General features: G+C 39.2%; 2 protein-coding genes across 2 annotated transcripts; one reads left to right on the plus strand and one right to left on the minus strand.

Moving 5' to 3' along the window:
• Positions 1–1,314: 1,314 nt before the first annotated feature.
• On the minus strand, positions 1,315–13,189 carry LOC306854992 (vimentin-type intermediate filament-associated coiled-coil protein-like). Its single transcript, XM_079393362.1, has 2 exons — positions 12,685–13,189; positions 1,315–3,731 (listed from the first exon to the last, which is right to left on the minus strand). Exons 1-2 carry the CDS (start codon positions 12,873–12,875, stop codon positions 3,377–3,379), a joined length of 546 nt encoding a protein of 181 aa, XP_079249488.1. The 5' UTR covers positions 12,876–13,189; the 3' UTR covers positions 1,315–3,376.
• A 964-nt stretch (positions 13,190–14,153) lies between these two features.
• On the plus strand, positions 14,154–18,315 carry LOC306854993 (NADH dehydrogenase [ubiquinone] 1 alpha subcomplex subunit 11-like). The gene is made up of 4 exons (XM_079393363.1): positions 14,154–14,367; positions 14,756–14,848; positions 17,128–17,250; positions 17,357–18,315. Exons 1-4 carry the CDS (start codon positions 14,289–14,291, stop codon positions 17,467–17,469), a joined length of 408 nt encoding a protein of 135 aa, XP_079249489.1. The 5' UTR covers positions 14,154–14,288; the 3' UTR covers positions 17,470–18,315.
• The last annotated feature ends 1,309 nt before the right edge of the window (positions 18,316–19,624 follow it).

The raw sequence follows: 19,624 nt of genomic DNA on the forward strand, positions 1-19,624 counted from the left end.
GTACAGTGGCTACTGTCATACAGAGGTTTTCCAAGACTGGTTCCACTCGGAACAGGCCTCGCAAGGGTCGATCAAAGAAGTTGAGTTTCAAAAAACAGACGTATGAGTGCTGCCAGCATTGCTTTAGAGGTTGCAGAAGTGGAAGGTCAGCTTGTCCGTGCTCAGACCATACGCCGCACACTGCAACAAGTCGGTTTGCATGGTCATCGTCCCAGAAGGAAGCCTCTTCTAAAGCTGGCTCACAAGAAAGTCCGCAAACAGTTAGCTGAAGACAACCTGGCCAAGAGCATGAATTACTGGAACCATGTCCTGTGGTCTGGTTCAGATGGTGTCCAGCATGTGTGGCGACGCCCTGGTGAGGAGTACCAAGAAAACTGTCTTGCCTACAGTCAAGGATGGTGGTGGTAGCAACATGGTCCGGGGCTGTATGAGTGCTGCTAGTACTGGCGTGCTGCGGTTCATTGAGGGAAACATGGATTCCAACATGTACTGAGACATTCTGAAGCAGAAGATGATGCCCTCCCTTCAGAAACTGGGCCGAACGGCAGTTTTCCAACATAATAATGACCCCAAACACACTGCCAATATAACAACTGCCTTGCTGATGAAGCTGAAGGTGATGGAGTGGCTAAGTATGTCTCCAGACCCGAACCCTACTGAGCACATGTGGGGCATCCTCAAGCGGAAGGTGGAGAAGCACCATGTGTCTAACATCCAACAGCTCTGTGATGTCATTGTGGAGGAGTGGAAGATGATCCCAGCAACAGCCTGTGCAGCTCTGGTGAACTCCATGCCCAGGACAATTAAGGCAGTGCTAGATAACAATGGTGCCCCTACAAAATACTGACACTTTGGGGACAGCTTTGACATGTTCACTTAGGGTGTACTCATTTTTGTTGCCGGTTATTTGGACAATAATTGCTGTATGTTGTTATTTTTAGAGGACAGTAAATTTGTACTGCTATACAAGCTGCAGATTGACTACTCTAAAATATATCCAAGTTTCATTTGTGCAGTATTGTCCCTTGAGAAGATCTACTAAAATTGTTGCTGAAACGTGAGTGGTGTACTCACTTTTGTGAGATACTGTATGTACATGTCTGTAACACTGAAATAATCAGGCTTTAGGGGTTTTCCGTGGTCTGTTTTAGTAATTTAATGCTTTTACACCTTTAAGTTTCCTTTTCATGTTCATTGGGTGAATAAAGTTACCTCATTGTAACCAGCTTTTCAAAATGCTTATTGCATTCATAGAGCAAACCTTTCGCAAGAAATTTGCACAATGCATCAGGAAAAAGTATGCACTACACATTTAGCACTGAAGAATAACAAAATTTATTTGAATTTTTCAGAATAAATAATTCCATTGAACAAGTAGCCATCAGTCTTTTAGGCACTGCTTTACTTTATTTGTAGAGAAAAATGTTAGCAAACACACTTCTGTACAGGGCACTAGCAAGACAAATATGGCATGCCCCAATATGTAACATGCTGTAGTTTAAAACCACATGTAACTTAAAACGAACAAGAAAATATTGTGTAACCATCACATCTTAACAGGACACATGACACGCTGTACATGAATAATGCCCCATCATCAGTACACTCACTCACTACGTTATGGCTCCCCTCCATCTGGCAATATGGCAAAATATGACACGCTTGCATAGACTTGATTTTGCTAGGCCGACTTAAATTAACAAAATGAATTTGGAGAAAGGCCTATACCATGTCTATATGTATTGGCATCACATTAGAACTGAAATAACAGCAAACAGGACAGCAGTTGTATGTGTACATGTAAATATGTAACGATTCATTCAACCCAGGAACAGCTATATAAGATATATGACAAACAAAAACAAGAGTTTTTACACTTTTTATGATTTCTCAACCATGAGCCTGTAAATGCATAAGCAACAGCTTTAACTTGCTTGGATTTGCTTGGTTTACCTGGTGAAGCTCTGTTTTAAGAGCTAACGGTTTTATTAAGGGAGGCTCTCAGAGAGCAACTTCACTGCATAGATCATTTAATTATATACATGCACCTTAAATTACACTGTCATTAACAGCAGCCGGGAGCTTCATCGCTGAAGCTCAACTGCACAATGGTGGTTTTGGGGATTACTCCCATAATTCACTTCTTGTTTCCAGCACATTTTTTTTTTATTTCAGTGGAGGAAAACATTTTTAGTTTTTCAGGAATGTTCTATTGTATACACTAATATACATTTAACATTTCAAATTGTATCAATTCACATGAACAACAGAATATTTATAAATAAACCATTAAAGCTGTAAAAAAAATATATATATATAATTTATGATACCTAATGCATTAACAAGCCTTACTGCACTGTAAAAAAAAAAAAAATTAAGGCAACCAGCTTCAGCAGATTTTTGAGTTCTCAACTTCTTGTATTAAGTTTATACAACGAAAAAGAGGGGGAAACTGAGGGGTTTTTTCTTCATCCACTGGACTCCAACTTTGTTCAAATTAAATGCTGTGTTCTCCAGAAGAAAGTAATACAGATAAGGAACCTGTCAGGACATGACATGAAGTTGAGCAAATTACAAAATTGAAAAGTTTGGGTGAGCTATTCCTTTCCAGCATAGGTATGAAAGTATTGTTGCATTTTAATATGGGAGTTTGAGACCAAGGGTCAAATTTATGATATAAACCTGTCTGTTCGTAACCAATGTATGGCATACAATGGATAACACTGGGTCTAAATCATCTCAATCCAACTTCTACGGCTCTCCGAACAAGAATCCATCATTTGTACATTGTCAATGACTGCTGAAATTGCTCACTGAGAGGCTCCAACAAAACAGTAAGCATGCAATGTCACAGTAGATTACATCTCCAAAACATTTCCCCAGATTTTTAAAACAGGACTGGATCATGGTAACAAATAAAACTACAGGTGGACTCCATGTAACAGTTAATTTCAATGCGAATTTTAAAAACTTTCTATTCGTTAATATTCATGTAACTCAATTCCATAAGGTATAGCCAGAGAAATACCAAAGCATATGCAAATTTAAAGTTAAAAAGAGAAGAATAAAAATAAATCAAACAACTAGTTAGTCTATTTTAAACTGAACCTAAATATTTAAAAAAAAATTAATTCAGTAATGAGAAGTGAAACAGTCTGTGGGACAAATCTAAAAGATATGTGGCATACTTGCACCAATTTGCGCACAGATTTAGCCAGAATTGACCAGGCATTCGCTCTTTACAGTAGCATCTCGTTCACACTCCAGTAACCTGTATTATGATACAACAGATGTTTTACCAGACACTGAATCAATTTTAACCATCAAAACACACAGGCTGCTAAACCTGAGATGAGGAGCAGTTGAACTGAGACTCTCATACTGTGGTCCCAAACACAACCCCATCTAATTCCTGATCGTCAGAGTCGTCCTCGCTGAGGGAGAAGTCTTTGTGGTTGGAGAGGCGGCTGGGGCTGCAGTTGGATTCTCCGTCCATGAGAGAGCTGTTGGACGTGGGCTTACCCAAGTCACTGACAGGCCCCATCCTCTCTGCCTCGGCCATCTGGGCCAGCATGCTGTCCAATAATGGACGGCTTTTGCAAATGTTGTCCAGCAGCTGACATCGGTGTTGTAACTGTCCGATTAGAGAATCTTTTTCCTTAATCGTTTGGTGGAGTTTATGAATGGATTCCTCTGCTTGACAAAGCTTCTCATGGAGGAAGAAAATCTCTCTACATGAAAAAGATAAAAAGTAATTGCTGCAGTTAATGCACCATTAGTTGCACCAATCGGAATAGAGCTGTTCAGTCATACCATCAATTTGTAGGCCAATCTGGACAGATAATTCACCCTCAAGAAATTTCTAATATTTTTTTTTTTTTTTAGAGTAGCAGTTGTCGATTTGTTTAAAGGGATAGTTCACTTAAAAATTAAAATGCTGTCTTTAATTACTCACCCTCAAGTTGTTCCAAAACTGTACCAGTTTCTTTGAGCTGTTGAACACAAAAGAAGATATTTCAAAGAATGTGGGTAACCAAACAGTTCTTGGTCCCCATTGACGTTTATAGTATGGAAAAATAAATTCATGCGGATTTGGAACAACTAAGCAAAAATTTGGTTGAGCTGTCACTTTCAAGTCTGTTATGAAGACATTTTCATGTTTTGTTCTCCAAAATTATCTATACAGCGACATCAAATATGAACTTGAAGCTGATGTGCCTTTTTGAAAACAGTTGTTATATTAGGACTATAGTGGTTGTTTGATGTCTGTCAAGTAAACTTAAAATTCATTTTAAAAAAAATATATGTAAAATTCATGTTTGGGGCATGACTATAGTGAGCACGCTAAAGTGATTCTAACCACAGATCTTGTGAGAGGCCAAACAGCTGATAAATACATCAACAAATCCATCATTAAGATGTTTTAACATTAAGATGTTTTCTAACTGCTGTTGAGACCACAATCCATAATAACATAATAATCCTCCGGTTAAAAAAAAGTCAGCTCATCTGAATCAGGAGAGAAATATTCATAGGCCAAGCAACTTTTACAAGCAAAAACAGTTCTGTATATATTATATATTCTGTATAATATACACTCACTGGCCACTTTATTAGGTACACCTTGCTAGTACCGGGTTGGACCCCCTTTTGTCTTCAGAACTGCCTTAATTCTTTGTGGCATAGATTCAACAAGGTGTTGGAAACATTCCTCAGAGATTTTGGTTCATATTGACATGATAGCATCACGCAGTTGCTGCAGATTTGTCAGCTGCACATCCATGATGCGAGTCTCCTGTTCCACCACATCCCAAACATGCTCTATTGGATTGAGATCTGGTGACTGTGGAGGCCATTTGAGTAAAGTGAACTCACTGTCATGTTCAAGAAACCAGTCTAAGATGATTTGAGCTTTGTGACATGGTGCATTATCCTGCTGGAATTAGCCATCAGAAGATGGGTACACTGTAGTCATAAAGGGATGGACATGGTCAGCGACAATACTCAGGTAGCCTGTGTCGTTTAAATGATGCTCAATTGGTACTAAGGGGCCCAAAGTGTGCCAAGAAAATATCCCCGACACCATTACACCACCACCACCAGCCTGACCCATTGAGACAAGGTTTCATGTTCTTTACGCCAAATTCTGACCCTACCATCTGAATTTCGCAGCAGAAATCGAGACTCATCAGACCAGGCAACGTTTTTCCAGTCTTCTATTGTCAAATTTTGGTGAGCCTGTGCGAATTGTAGCCTCCGTTTCCTGTTCTTAGTTGACATTTTAGACCGGTGTGGTCTTCTGCTGCTGTAGCCCATCTGCTTCAGGGTTCGACGTGTTGTGTGTTCAGAGATGGTATTCTGTATACCTTGGTTGTAACAAGTGGTTATTTGAGTTACTGTTGCCTTTCTATCATCTCTAACCATTCTGCCCATTCTCCTCTGACCTCTGACATCAACAATGCATTTTCGTCCACACAACTGCTGCTCACTGGATATTTTCTCTTTTTCGGACCATTCTCTGTAAACCCTAGAGATGGTTGTGCGTGAAAATCCCAGTAGATCAGCAGTTTTTGAAATACTCAGACCAGCCCGTCTGGCACCAACAACCAGTCCACGTTCAAAGTCACTTAAATCCCCTTTCTTCCTCATTCTGATGCTCGGTTTGAACTTCAGCAAGTCGTCTTCACCACATCTAGATGCCTAAATGCATTGAGTTGCTGCCATGTGATTGGCTGATTAGCAATTTGTGTTTCCAAGCAATTGAACAGGTGTACCTAATAAAGTGGCCAGTGAGTGTATTAGTTGGTTTTGATGTGAGTGGACAACAGGGACTGAAGAGGAAATGTTATCATGGTCTCATATTTTAGCCTGAAGCAAAAGTTTAAAGTTAAAAACGTTTTAATGATGGATTTGTTTCGTACAAACACACAGCTTTTCACATCACAAGGTGTTAATTGATGGACTGTTCTGGAGTGGTGTGGATTACTTGTGATGTTTTCATCAGCTGTTTGAACTCTCATTCTGACGGCACCCATTCACTGCAGAGCATCCATTGGCGAGCAAGTAATGGAATGCTAAATTTCTTTAAATCTGTTCTAATGAAAAAAAACAAACTCATCTACATCTTGGTCTGATTGTGATAAAATTTGCATTTTGGGGTGACCTATTCCTTTAATACTTCCCAGCATTTTAGAACTATACACTGAACATCAGAGGAAACTTATTTGGAAACAGTAACCTGTCCAGTGGTGTAGCATATCAGCCTAGGGCCCAGATATGCAACAAATTTGTACGGGCACCCCCAAATGAAACTCGGTTACCTTGTTGATTTTTCTGATGTAAATAACGTTAGGTGACTATTCACAAGCCGTTTTAATTACGGTATAAATGCTTGGAAATAATATTTAACGTTTTCAAGTCCATTCATTGCAGCAAGTCACCTAATAAGCTTTGTGCTTTTTTATTATAACACAAAGCCTCATCCTTTTGTAAATTTTAAGATCAGATACAAACAATAAATGTGTTTTGCGCTCTTTTATTTGTTGTGAGGTAACTACATTCACCTCAGTTCAAGCGCCATGTGAATCAATATTTTCCTCTTTAATGTTTGCAGCACGAAATAAACATGAATAAATATTTGAATGCATATTGAAAAAGAAATTTGATACAAACGAATGTCTCATGAAATCGATCAATTAGAGTTTCAAAAACAGCCTATGTTTTATTGCTGTTTTTCGTGTGAAGACATTTACATTTACATTTATGCATTTAGCAGACGCTTTTATCCAAAGCGACTTACATTGCATTCAAGTTACAGTTTTTTTAACATTTTTATCAGCTCTTGCTTTCCCTGGGAATCGAACCCATGATCTTGGCGTTGCTAGCGCCATGCTCTACTATTTGAGCTACAGACAAGTTGGATGTCACAGACTTTTTTTTTTTTTTTGCAGAGTGTAATTTTCACATTAACTTCAGCCAAATATAACAATTTTATTATTGTAATTTTGACTTTATTCTTAAATAGTATGATTTTAATCTTTATTTTACACTAAAATGCCGCTGAAGGGTATTTGTACTGCATGCAAACACAATCTTGGCACAGCGGCCCAAAAAACAAAACAAAAATTAATTAATAAAAATAGTATGAAGTTGACGACCCTGACTCCCCATATCTCCTCATTGGACGCGCCTTTAGAGAGAAATGCATTTTTACAGATTACATAGGCTAATGAAAGAGTTTTTAATTTTTGATTTGAATTATTTAATTGTAAAGTAGTAATTTATAGCATTCTATAAATATATTTATTATGTCAGTGAAGCAAGTATTTGCTGAGTTTCGGTTTAGTTTTTGTGAATTGTTCCTGCTCACCTCCGTTTTCTTTATTTTACTCACAATATCAACAAAACGTTTTGCTATTGTGAGTGTACACAAATAAAACTACTTGCAGCTTCGAATGATGTATACCAGGGTTCCTCAAATCTTTCCCTGGGGGACCAATCTGCTGCAGAGTTTAGCTCCAACCCTGATCAAACTCACCTACCTGTGATTTTCTAATGATCTTGAAGACTCTGATTAGCATGTTCAGCTGTGTTTGATTAGGGTTAGAGCTAAAGTCTGCAGGAGTGGGCCAGATTTGAGGATCCCTGATGTATACTCTTACCTTTCTGAGGAAAAATGATGGCGTATTTAAATTTTCCACTTCCATATAAAAACAAAAATGCAAGTGATCTCGCTAGCGCCTCCATGTCCTTCAAAGCGCGCTTCAGCTTCCACTTTTAGCACAAACTATTTGATATGTATCACACATTTATCTGAATTTTTTTAATTTATATTGTGAAATGCATTAAGCTTTTTATGTCTCAAATGGTGTTTATTTGAGAAGGCTAAACTGATCAAACATATGCTCAACTCACTGTCTGGCGCTGGCCGACGCTTGGTATTTAAAAAAAATAAAACTTGAATTTAACAAACATAAAATGTTCCAATCATGTTTCTAAATTAACTTAAAAAATGAAACAAAATAACCACTTTGTCATTAAAAATCAAAACCTGAACTTTTTTAATGGCTGCAACAGCAGCTGTGTAAACGGGAAGAGAGCGAGAGAGAGATGAAAAAAGACACGGGCTTGGGTCGGACTCGGGCGGAGAATTCTGATAAGCTGCCAGACAAGGGCCGGGACTGTGCAGGGCTCTATATTCCCCCTCGGCTCGGCCCAATCTGCCCAGGCCCATATGCACCTGTATACACAGACGCTACGCCCCTGAACCTGTCCGTCATCCATCCAGCATTTATTGCACAAACAAGTAGCCCTGCCCCTTACAACATTACCAGTTCTTTTTCTGATTGGTTAACAGGCGCGGGCCGCTGTCTATTTTGTTTTTTAAACAGTCAAGAACTACCAGGTGTTTTCTTATACCATTGTATCCAGTAATATGTTTTATTTCAGGGATATTTTGAATGCAAGAGTCACTTACAGTAGCTTAATTGAGCTTTATGATTTAACGTATACATGGTCGACCCGAAATCGGTTCAGAGACTGTATCTCGGCCAAACTTTGATCAATCAAAATGAAACTTGATACACTTCATCAACAGCATGGTATGAGGGTCCGTATCAAAGTTGGGAACAGCGCCACCTAGGGCTGTGCGATTAATCGAAATCGAATCGTAATCGCGATTTGAGATGTTGCAATTTGCTAATCGCAAAGCCTGCGATGTGGACGCGATATTACTCTTTTCCAGAGCATATGCATGACAGCCAGCCTTGAGTGGCAGTCTTACTAACCAATAGAGTGAGCGCACCTCCGTTCTCCTTGATCAGCACTGTTCTAGCCAACTGAATAAACGCCCATCATTTAAAAAGGGTCAGATCGAAAGTTAGGCAAATTAAAACTAAAGAAAACGTATGTAACTTCAGCTTCGAAATGACAGAAAACGAACAAAAAAGGGAATTTGCAAGAGCACAACGCATATCAAGAGCTCCCTTATCAGTTCTGCTTTCAGTACTGGAGAATAAAAGATACATCTTTAGATGTTTTTATTAGTAGGCTACATGAACGTTATCTTACACATTTTAACTCCCCAACAGATTAATCTGAAATAAGTTTATAATGCATGTTCGCTAATTCAGAAGACCGCACACACAGCCTGTGTCTCTGAATGCTTTTCATACTCGCTCCGCTCTGCCCCACGCTGCGCGTCTCCCGCATCTCACGGACGAGCCGTTTACACGCAGCCTGTCTCGTAATGCTCTCCACAAGTCTCTCACGAGCTCATCTGGCAAGGCCTGACGTACGCGCACAACCCGTGTCAACTCGCACCTGGCTCCGAATTTAAAACGAATGTAAATTAAGTCTAACTGCTTGCCAATTTCACTTGGATGAAATTAAACATTCAGCACATTTTCCACTTGTTCTTAAAATCCCAGATACTTAAAAAATTTATAAATCAGCCCGTGTAACATGTAATACTTTAATAATTGACCGTAGAAATACAGTTCTTTATTTATAAAAAATAAATCTTTCCTGTGAAATTCAGTAATTCTGTAAAAGTAGTAATATTATTATAATCTTCCCTGCAGAAAAAACAAAACACACAAAAAAAACAGTAGAACCCCTCCCAAAACACAATCGAAAATGTTATGGATTTAAGGGTTATAATGGTAATTGTATTGGTTTCAATGTAAACTATAATGGTGTCTACTGGTATTTGGTGCATTCTATTGGTGGGATGTAATCTAGCAGATGGCAACCAATAGAACAACAGTAATTCCTACTGGAATAATGCCCAAAACAAAAAGGAATTTTGTAATGGTATTTATGGAAACTGTAAGAATTTATGTGATGTTTCTATTGTTTTTTTTCAGCAGGGTAACAATACTCATACTGTGCTGCACATTATTGACAATATTGAGCTGAAGTTTGACTTTGCAAATTTAAAATCGCAAATCAAATCGCAATTGCAATATGTCAAAAATATCGCAATTCGATATTTTCCCCAAATCGCACAGCCCTAGCGCCACCTATGGGTCGTGAGATATGAAAAATTGCTATTTTGGCTTATAACGTTTGAACAGTTAGTCAGAAAATCATCAAATATTGGTGTCTATGGATTCCTTGGGTCATGCTGAATCTGTGGATATCAATTTTGCCAGGATCGGCTTAAAGGCAGGGAAAGCGATTTCTGGAAGCCAATGTTGATATTTGAAATCACCAAAACAAACACGCCCCTTCCGCAAAAGGGTCTCGCCCCTATTTTGATAGATCCGCCCCACATATACGTAGCCTACGCAACGATTACTTCTGTGAAACATAAGCCGCTTTTCCACAGAAATGACCTGGAATAATATGTCCCAGGACCTTTTTCCCCCAGACCTGTTGCTGTCTGCGTTTCCATCGCTGTCTAAAGTACCGAGAAGATTAGGCAAATAGTCTGGTGATATAACTTTAGGTCTGCGGTCTGCGTGCATTTCTCAATACCAAGTACGCAAATTTCGGACTTGCATCCTCCGCAGTTTGGACTTCACGAGTTAGAGTGTGAACTCCCGCGGACGGAACGACGCATGTCCGGTAAATCTGCAAAGAGCAGCGTACTTGATAACATCAGTGAGCTCACCTTGGCTGCTGCAATCTTCCTCACTGTATTTACGGACGAAATATATCAAACACCACTGCCTCTTTTCGTTTTCATTTAAACATATTAATAGCCGCAGAACTGTAGTTCAGGGAACGTACATACATTACAATGAAACTAAATATTATATCAAACATTGCCTGTTTTCATTTTCAACATGTTAATAGAACAATAGAATAAAGACCAAATTTTACCTGTTAGATTTACCCAAAACGAATTATATCTTATGTTTATCCACTACAGAGACATCAGAGCCAGCGGCAAATGTCAGAAGGACTAGCCGAGGTTATGCTCCATAAAGGATACATGAGCACTGAGCGCCCGGTGATCGCGTGGAGCTGACGGCTCCAAAATCGACGAAGCACATTTTCAAATAGGCACTGTTTTTAAAAATAAACTGCAGATTTGAGTTTTAAACAACTACATTCTCGCCTGAAATACACGCGTACAGTGTAGGCAGACTTTAGCTGTTGCGGCACGTCCGGTGTAGATACGGTGTTACCGTAGCAACCTCGGCATCCGATCGCAGGCCTTCCGCTCCTTGAGTTCTCTCCAGCGCTGGAAAGCTGATCTGATATTTACACGGGTCCTACTTCTTGCCTTATCGTTTCGCAGACGTTTTCCTCTTTTTGTTTTTTATCCGCCATCTCTACGCTTGGCTCGGCTGTTCACTGAACGCTCTCTCCTCCACATCATGTGTAGACACACCCCTTACCGCTGATTGGCTACAAGTTTGTTTTGGGACTCGGCCCCGACTCAGTTTTCTAAAATGTTTTAGAAAAATTGAATACCCCCACCTTTAACCAAGTGTCTGCCATTTGTAAATTTGTCATAAATTGCAATATCTTTTAAACCATTTGACATATCGACACAAAAATCGGTAGGGATCATCAACACCATGTACCGGAGGTACCTGAGGAGTTTGAAGCCAACGCCACCTAGTGTTCCAGAGATATAACTATTCTTGCAAAAAACACTTACAACTTTTTAAAACATTGTCCAAATTTTGTCATTTTTGTGTCTTTTCATTCCTTGGGTTATGCCGATTCTGGCGGTATCTGACTTGCAATTTTACATCACTGTGTCTGTCCGCAATATTGAAGTAAATGAAAAACAGCTTTTTCGCTACTCCTTCTACAAATTTTGCACAATTTTGTCCAAAATCTGATCAGATGATCTTTGGACCGAGCCGCACAGAAATGACTGAACAGATTTTCGATATTCACTACCATTCGGGAGAAATACCTCTCCAAAGTAGACCGTGCCTGTGCTTGCTGATTTATGCTAGTTAACGCAGTATGTTAATTGGTTAGCATGCTAATTGGTTGCCATTCATTCTAATGTGACTTTTCAGCTATCAGGTTAACCGTAATCTACTTTAGTATTACGTTAATTTAGCATGCCGATCTAAAATGCTAAGTCATGCTTTTGTGAGCTCATTCTCACACCTAAACATCTCTTCTGCAGCCTCTTCCGAGTCCCGCGTGGTGCAACTTTATAAAATCGTGTGTAATGTTTCAATTTGTTTCTTATCCAGATCAGCATTGTATGAACCTGCATTGCTCCTGGATTAGAAATAAATGTTTTCATCTGTGCTTCATTCATTTTCATTTGAACTTCTGTTCGTTCTCGCCGATAAATTCCGAAGCGGCTGTTTTTCACGTTCATTCAATTTGTGCCGTTTTTGATGTTCCCGCTCTGCGCTACAGCCGCTTTAGGGGCTTGGCCCCGAATCGCTGCTTGCAGCTAAATTTATTTTTGTTTGTGTGCAAAGAAAAAAGTATACTCGTAGCTTCGTAAAATTACGGTTGAACCCCTGATGTCATATAGACTACTTTATTGTCCTTACTACGTTTCTGTGCGTTAGTTGTGTTGCTGACTAAGAAGCGTCAGAAAGCTCTCGGATTTCATCAGAAATATCTTAATTTGTGTTCTGAAGATGAACGAAGGTCTTACGGGTTTGGAACGACATGAGGGTGAGTAATTAATGACAGAATTTTCATTTTTGGATGAACTATCCCTTTAAGGAAGTAAATATATTCTTCCCCTACTTGTCCTTGGCCTCCGTGATTTCTTGCGTGGTAGCTCTCAGTTGCTCATCTTTGCGGATGAGGCTCTCCGCCTGCTCCCGCACGGTTTTCTCCGCGTCCTCCAGCCTCTGCTCCAGGTCTGTGACCCGCCTGTGCAGCGCCGCCAGGTGCGCGTTCGCCTCTCTGATCTGCACCGGCGACGGGGACGACATGCTCGGGACGCGGAAGACGCTAAGCTCTCTCTCACCCACGACAACCCCGCACCGCTATGCTGATCATCTTCCGCGGGTCTGGAATGAATGATGCTGAACTCTCTCTCAATCTCAGCACGCGTGACGCGCGACTCCAGTCTTCTTCAGGAAATCTTCGCGTCTGTAATGCAGCGACAGTCGTCAGTGCGCGTTTACATGCAGCGCGGAGGTTTATGACATTGTCCTATATAAGCAGGTGTTGCAGTTTGTGTTGTTTTCCAGTCAGCTGACGTATCATCTGCACCAACTTCATAGCAACCTGTAGCTGCTGACCCGGAAATGATATTTGGAGATGCTGGCCAATCAGAGTCGCCGAAACAGAGAGGCAGCAGTGATTATAATATGCACTTTCCTTAAGAGGCTCCAAACAAATTGGGTACATATCTTTTGATTTTTGGGGCCTTTTTATTATTGCTTATATTAATAACAATGTGCTGATAACTCAGTTTTTATAATATACCCGTTTCATTTGTTTAAAAAACAAAACAAAACAAAATTAGACTGTAGCAGTAATTAAAAAGTAATATCTAAATGATAAAATTAAGTTATTTAAAGAGAAGTTTACATAAATTACACAATCACCTAAAGGGAAATTCGGGTTCATACAGGGAAGTGTATGTAAGTATGTAGGCTATTTATTTATTTACTTACGTGCACTTTTAAGATTTAATGTGTTGAGAGTAGAATATCGTTCATTTTGCATCATTCTTTTATCCTTTTTGTAGGATACCTTTTCTTCTTTTTCTTTCTCTCCTCTTTATATGTTGTTGCAGCTGAATCGCAAAATAAACCCAGCGATTTGAACTTGTTAGTTATGCATAACATTGAGTCAAGAGATCATAGTTATTTAAGTATCACTGAGATACTATTATAGTTCTTGTTAATATTATGAGCTAGATTTTATTAGTATATTTTCTGTATTCACGTTGATTTTAATTAACGTTTAAGTATTTCTGTTGTGTATTTATGTAATTTTTTTATTAGTTTTTGTTGTTTTAAAATGTCATTTTATTTTTTAGATATTTCAGTAGGCCTACATCTAGTTAAATTAAAAGTGAAAATGAGACATTTTGCCTTGTTAACTAGCTGAGGTCAAATAAAATAAAAAAGTTTTATATCTATCTATCTATCTATCTATCTATCTATCTATCTATCTATCTATCTATCTATCTATAGATGTGTGTGTGTGTGTGTGTGTATAATTTTATTTCAAGTAACTTTTTATGGTTTTAATTCTAGTATTTAGGGAGTTTTTAAAGGGAGAAGAAAGCGTGGTTCACCTTCCATACCAGCTGGTGGCAGTAATGCACCAATCGCCAATAAACTCGAGAAGAAGAACTCTCGCGATATTCCAGTCGTGTCCTTGGTGCAGAAATGGGCTACTGGGATCTAGAAGAGGGCAAAGACTGCGTTGCCAAAACATGGATCACCACAAAAATAGCCACTGCTATCGGTTAGTCTGCTGGATATCTGGATTCTAACGGATCCTTTGAGCGTGTTTTTTTTTTTAAACGTGCAATGTTTATGCTCTCTAAAGGCTAAGCTGTTAGCCTTAGTGTTAGCATGTACACTAGCTAGTGAAATAGTGAATAACATATCAGCGCGCTATTCTCATAATCGTCTTATATTCATATTTTTCGACTTATTTCCGTCGGTTAGTTGGTTTATCTAACTATAAAGTGGCGTCATCCAGGACTGCTATCACTTTCCAGTCGTTGATTTGTTTTATACCTATTTGCGTTGTTTGTATGACTCTAATAATGATGCAGATGTCGCCAGGCATGGCCTGGTTTATTAAACAAAGCTTCATGTTCTTTACTACTACTGTTGTTGTTCTGCAGGGCTGGTAGGTTCTGCTTACCACATTGTGGCATTTCCACCTGAAACAGCTGTTGAGGCTTTGACCAGAGCAGCATCAGGCACTGTCACCATGGGTAAGACAAATAAGCTGTGGTCCTGTTCTTTGTAGGCAGTACCGCTGCTCCCAATACGCAGAGTACGCAGTTTGCGTAGGGCACCAATTCCCAGGGGGAGCACCATCCCAGTTGCTCCAAAAAAAAACCGTGACGTGTCATTTCCAGTAGCCCCTCACTGCAGAACAAAGATCCAGGGGGCGGGGTTTGATCCACATCTAGGGGGTGGAGAATGGTAGGTTTAGGGGATGGGTGGGTTTAGGGATCAGGGCGTGGAGACAGATAGGTTCAGGTATATGTAAGGTGGGAGGAGTTGGATCTAGATCCAACCACGCCCCCTGGATCTTATGTTCTGCAGTGAGGACCATCTCGCCATTTCCACGACCGCTCGCACCTCATGTTTGCAGCTGAATGTAAATGATCATTATTGATAGTTTTCATGTGACAGATTGCATCAAGTAATAATGTAGTAAAATGCAGATATTAAAAAGTGAAAGTGACGTGACATACGACCAAGTATGGTGACCCATACTCGGAATTTGTGCTCTGCATTTACCCATCCAAAGTGCACACACACAGCAGTGAACACACACACACCGTGAACACACACCCGGAGCAGTGGGCAGCCATTTATGCTGCGGCGCCTGGGGAGCAGCTGAGGGTTCGGTGCCTTGCTCAAGGGCACCTCAGTCGTGGTATTGAGGGTGGAGAGAGCTGGACATTCACTCCCCCCACCTACAATCCCTGCCGGCCGGAGACTCGAACTCGCAACCTTTGGATTACGAGTCCGACTCTCTAACCATTAAGCCATATGCCCAGTCGTGATTAAAAAGTGAGATTCAGTGGACACCTTATTGATGAAGAATTTCTTCAACAAAAACGTAGACAGCACAACCCTTATAGTTTTATTGTAGTGAAACTGCTTAATTTTATTTTTCGTGATTTCTGAATGCTTGAGATTAAATCAATCAGACAACTGCCATAGATAACTGTCTAGAGCAGGGGGGTCAAACTCAGTTCTTGGAGGGCCGGAGCCCTGCAACCCTAATTAAACACAACTGATCTAGCTAATCAATTCCTTCAGGCTTATTTGAAAATGACATGGTTTGTGTGTTGGAGAAGGGTTGGAACTAAAATCTGCAGGGCTGCGGCCCTCCAGGAAGTGAGTTTGACACCCCTGGTCTAGAGCTAATTTGTAAATAATGCAATTTAATTACAATTGATTTATTTACTTTTATATTTTGTTAAAGTTATATTTTGATCCCTACAGTAGGTGTTTTTTCTTCCATTAATATTTGAGGGAGGGGGCACAACAATACAATCCTGCTTAGGGCATGCATTTGGCCAGTAGTGACCCTGATTGTAGGGGATATCTGTAGAAATGTAAACTCTCTCTCTTTCTCCTCCTCTATATATCCCTTGTGTACTGTTGAATAGCGTATTGTGTATATTGTATCGTACAAGTAGAGACTTTAGTGTATAATATGTACATGGTACATCACTTATTTGTATGTATCAAGTAGGCACCTGGAGGTTGCTGCACCAGAGTTTCATTGTACATATACAATGACAATAAAGTCTTACTCACTCACTATATAAGAAATGAGTGAGAATGAATGGGAAAGTGTACTTAAATGCTGGGAAAATTTTATGATGAAAAAAATATAATGCATAAGTGTACCATTGAGTTTCCCATACATTGTGGTGTGTGTGTGAGAGAGAGTGTGAGTGAGATCAAGGTAATTTGTGTTGGTGAAAGACTTTGGCTGCATCTGAAATTGCATGCTCTCTGAGTAGCTACTTCTTTTGAATAAGTCATTTCTTAGTAACCTTTAAAATGTACGTTCTATAATGTATGTACAGTGAATGTAATTCGGACGTACGACATTCATCATGTGACCTACCAGTGTCAGTTGTGTTGGATCGCTGTCATTAACAAATCCTCTCTCGTGGCCTCAGAATTTTTGTCTACTATTTTATGAATTCTGTGAATTTGGACATGCTAATATTTTCACTGAATGTTGTTTTTGCCTGCTATATAATAGGGAAGTGTGGCATTTTGCATGCTGCCTTTGGTTTTGAGATTCACCTTCATCTTCTATAATTTATTGCTCTATCAGCACTTCATACAAGGTTGAATAAAAGTTTAAAATACTATCTTTACAGTTACTTGTGTTGGCCTTGTTACATGTCAGAACATTAGATACATTAATGGAATGTTTTTAGTTTAAATCCGTTATATCAGATGGCAACACACACACTTGCTCCAGTAACTAATTTCCTGTTTGTAACCCTTTTAGCTGCCATGGGTGCCATCTTTGGAATGGCCACTTGTCTAAGCGCACAGGCGAGAGAAGCACCTGACGACCCAACCAACTATTTTATTGGTGGATGTGCTTCGGGTATTTTCCTCGGGGCAAGAAGTACGTACATACTCATGTTTTTCATAATTATTCAAGGTCACTGGTGTCTTTTTCATGTTGTTAAAGAAGAGTATAAAGAGGTTTGCTGGTGTTTTTTTATGTTTAGCACACAGTGCTATCACAGGTACCACAGCGTGTTTGGGTCTGGGAACTTTGGCTATGTTCACCAAGATTGGAAAAAAGGAAGGCTGGAGACTAACAGGACCCCCAAAACTGTGACCTGATTTTTCCCCTAGTGCTTGATGTGTTTATATTGTATATTGCTCAAATAAATGTATTACAATTAAAAATCTCTGGGCGTACTCTGTGTTTGAGTGTTTTCTGAAGTCGTTGTACCATGTCATTGTTTTTCTGCACTATTGTTGTAATTTCGGCCGCATCCGAAGTAGGTCATGCTGTTGATATTACCTGAGAAGTTAAAGGAAATATGCTAGAAAACTGCGTTTTTTCAAGGACACACATTTAATACATGTGTGGAGTAAGAACATAAGGTAGCCAAAGTGTTTAAAACATAAGTGCACGGTTCAGCTGAATAATAGTTGACCCTCTTTAACTTTCTTTTTACATTGTATTAGTCTAAATAGAGTGATAGTCAATCAGATACAACAATTTCTCATTTTTATTACAATGTACTCATAATTTGAACATTCTTTAATGGTCTTAAATGACTGGATGCTTTCAATTGATTTCCTATTGTCACCAACTGAATCGCAGTGCTCAAAACTATAAGTGAATTACAAACTGGATCATATAATGCAAAATGTTTCAATCTAATATATTTTGAGGTGCACCTCTTCATATTAATGGAGCGCTTCACTTGTCAGTGTTTGACTGGTTACCTCACCTGAATATGTTGGTAGATTTGTGTTGGATGTTATCTTTGGAGTGGAAATATTAATATTTTATTTGTAAACATCATACTTTTTTTTGCTTATTTCAGTATAAACATGGCTGAAGACACAAAAATGGAGGAACAGACAAACTGATTTGAGTTATTTATGCTGGAACCGCTCCGATTGATTCAAACTCAAGACTTGCATCGTTTAGTTCAAACAATTCATTAGCAAAAAAAAAAAAACAGAAAAGTGATTCATTTTCAAATTCACTTGTAATGATTTTAAAAAGCTTGAATAGGGATGGGTTAAACAGAGCTTTTCTAAACTCCAAATCAGTTAAAGCAGGGCTGTCCAAACTCTGTCCTGGAGGGCTGGTGTAAACTCTGCAGGACACTGGCCCTCCAGGACCGAGTTTGGACAGCCCCGGTTTAGCTCCAACTTGCCTCAACACCTGCTTGGAAGCTTCTAGTATGCCTAGTGTGACATCATAGTTCCAAAATGATTCACTCTTTCGAAGCGCTCCAATCGGATCACAAATCTTTTGATTTAGATCGAAACTTCAGAGCACGGATCACAAATCTTTTGATTCAGATCGGAACTTCGAAGCGGGTTTACGAATCTATTGATTCAGACTGGAACTTCAGAGCACGGATCATGAATCATTAGATTCAGATCAGTACTTCACCGTGTTGCGAATCAGGGAACTTCGGAGTGGGTTCACAAATTATTTCACAAATTGAATGATTCGCGATCCGGGCGAATCATTTGATTTAAGATCGGAACTTCGTTGCCTGTTGCCAGGTTAACAAAAATAAAAAAAAATGAATTAAAGTAAATTAAGTAAAATAAATTTACACCTTAAGAAGACACACAGGATGAATATAGAGATGCGTTAAAATTTTTTAATTTTATTTAAATTACGCAATCATAACACATTTAAGCAGCCAGAAGCACAAAAATGCAGTTGCCGAACAGGTTAACCGGAATAAACATAAATGGAGTTTATCAATTAAACTAATCACAGTAAGGCTACTTGTTGGCCAGAATAATGGTATATTTTAATTAGTTAGATTTTATCTATTTGTAGAGGTGGAAATAGTACAAAAATATTCTACTCAAGTAAAAGTACCATTACATTAATGAAATTTTACTTAAGTACACGTAAAAGTACCAGTCTGAAAATCTACTCAAGTAAAAGTAAAAAGTAGCTCATTTAAAAATTTACTCCAGTAAAAATTACTTTTTAACAGTGGGAGGGATGCAAAAATGGGATAGGCCATGGTGGGTGTCAAGCTCAGTTCCTGGAGGGCCACAGCCCTGCACAGTTTAGATATAATTAAACACAACTGATCCAGCTAATCTAATCATTTAGGTTTATTTGAAAACTATATGGTGGCTGCATCCGAAAACTTAAGTTGGTTGCACACTAGACGATTTTCAAATCTTAACCGATTTTAAACCCATGGGAGACCACAGACATGAAGACAGTTCAACCGATTTTTAGCCTTATAATCCTCTGAACGCGCACACTAGATGAT

This window comes from Barbus barbus (genome assembly GCF_936440315.1).
Source record: "Barbus barbus genome assembly, chromosome: 35".
Classification (NCBI taxonomy): Eukaryota; Metazoa; Chordata; class Actinopteri; order Cypriniformes; family Cyprinidae; genus Barbus; species Barbus barbus.

Excerpts from the sequence above, each read along its gene's own strand:
- LOC306854992 (XM_079393362.1), bottom strand. The coding sequence starts at position 12,875 with ATGTCGTCCCCGTCGCCGGTGCAGATCAGAGAGGCGAACGCGCACCTG. Across the intron at positions 3,732-12,684 it reads ATCACGGAGGCCAAGGACAA|AGAGATTTTCTTCCTCCATG; the intron begins GTAGGGGAAGAA and ends TTTTTCATGTAG.
- LOC306854993 (XM_079393363.1), top strand. The coding sequence starts at position 14,289 with ATGGGCTACTGGGATCTAGAAGAGGGCAAAGACTGCGTTGCCAAAACA. Across the intron at positions 14,368-14,755 it reads AAAAATAGCCACTGCTATCG|GGCTGGTAGGTTCTGCTTAC; the intron begins GTTAGTCTGCTG and ends GTTGTTCTGCAG. Across the intron at positions 17,251-17,356 it reads TATTTTCCTCGGGGCAAGAA|CACACAGTGCTATCACAGGT; the intron begins GTACGTACATAC and ends TTTTATGTTTAG.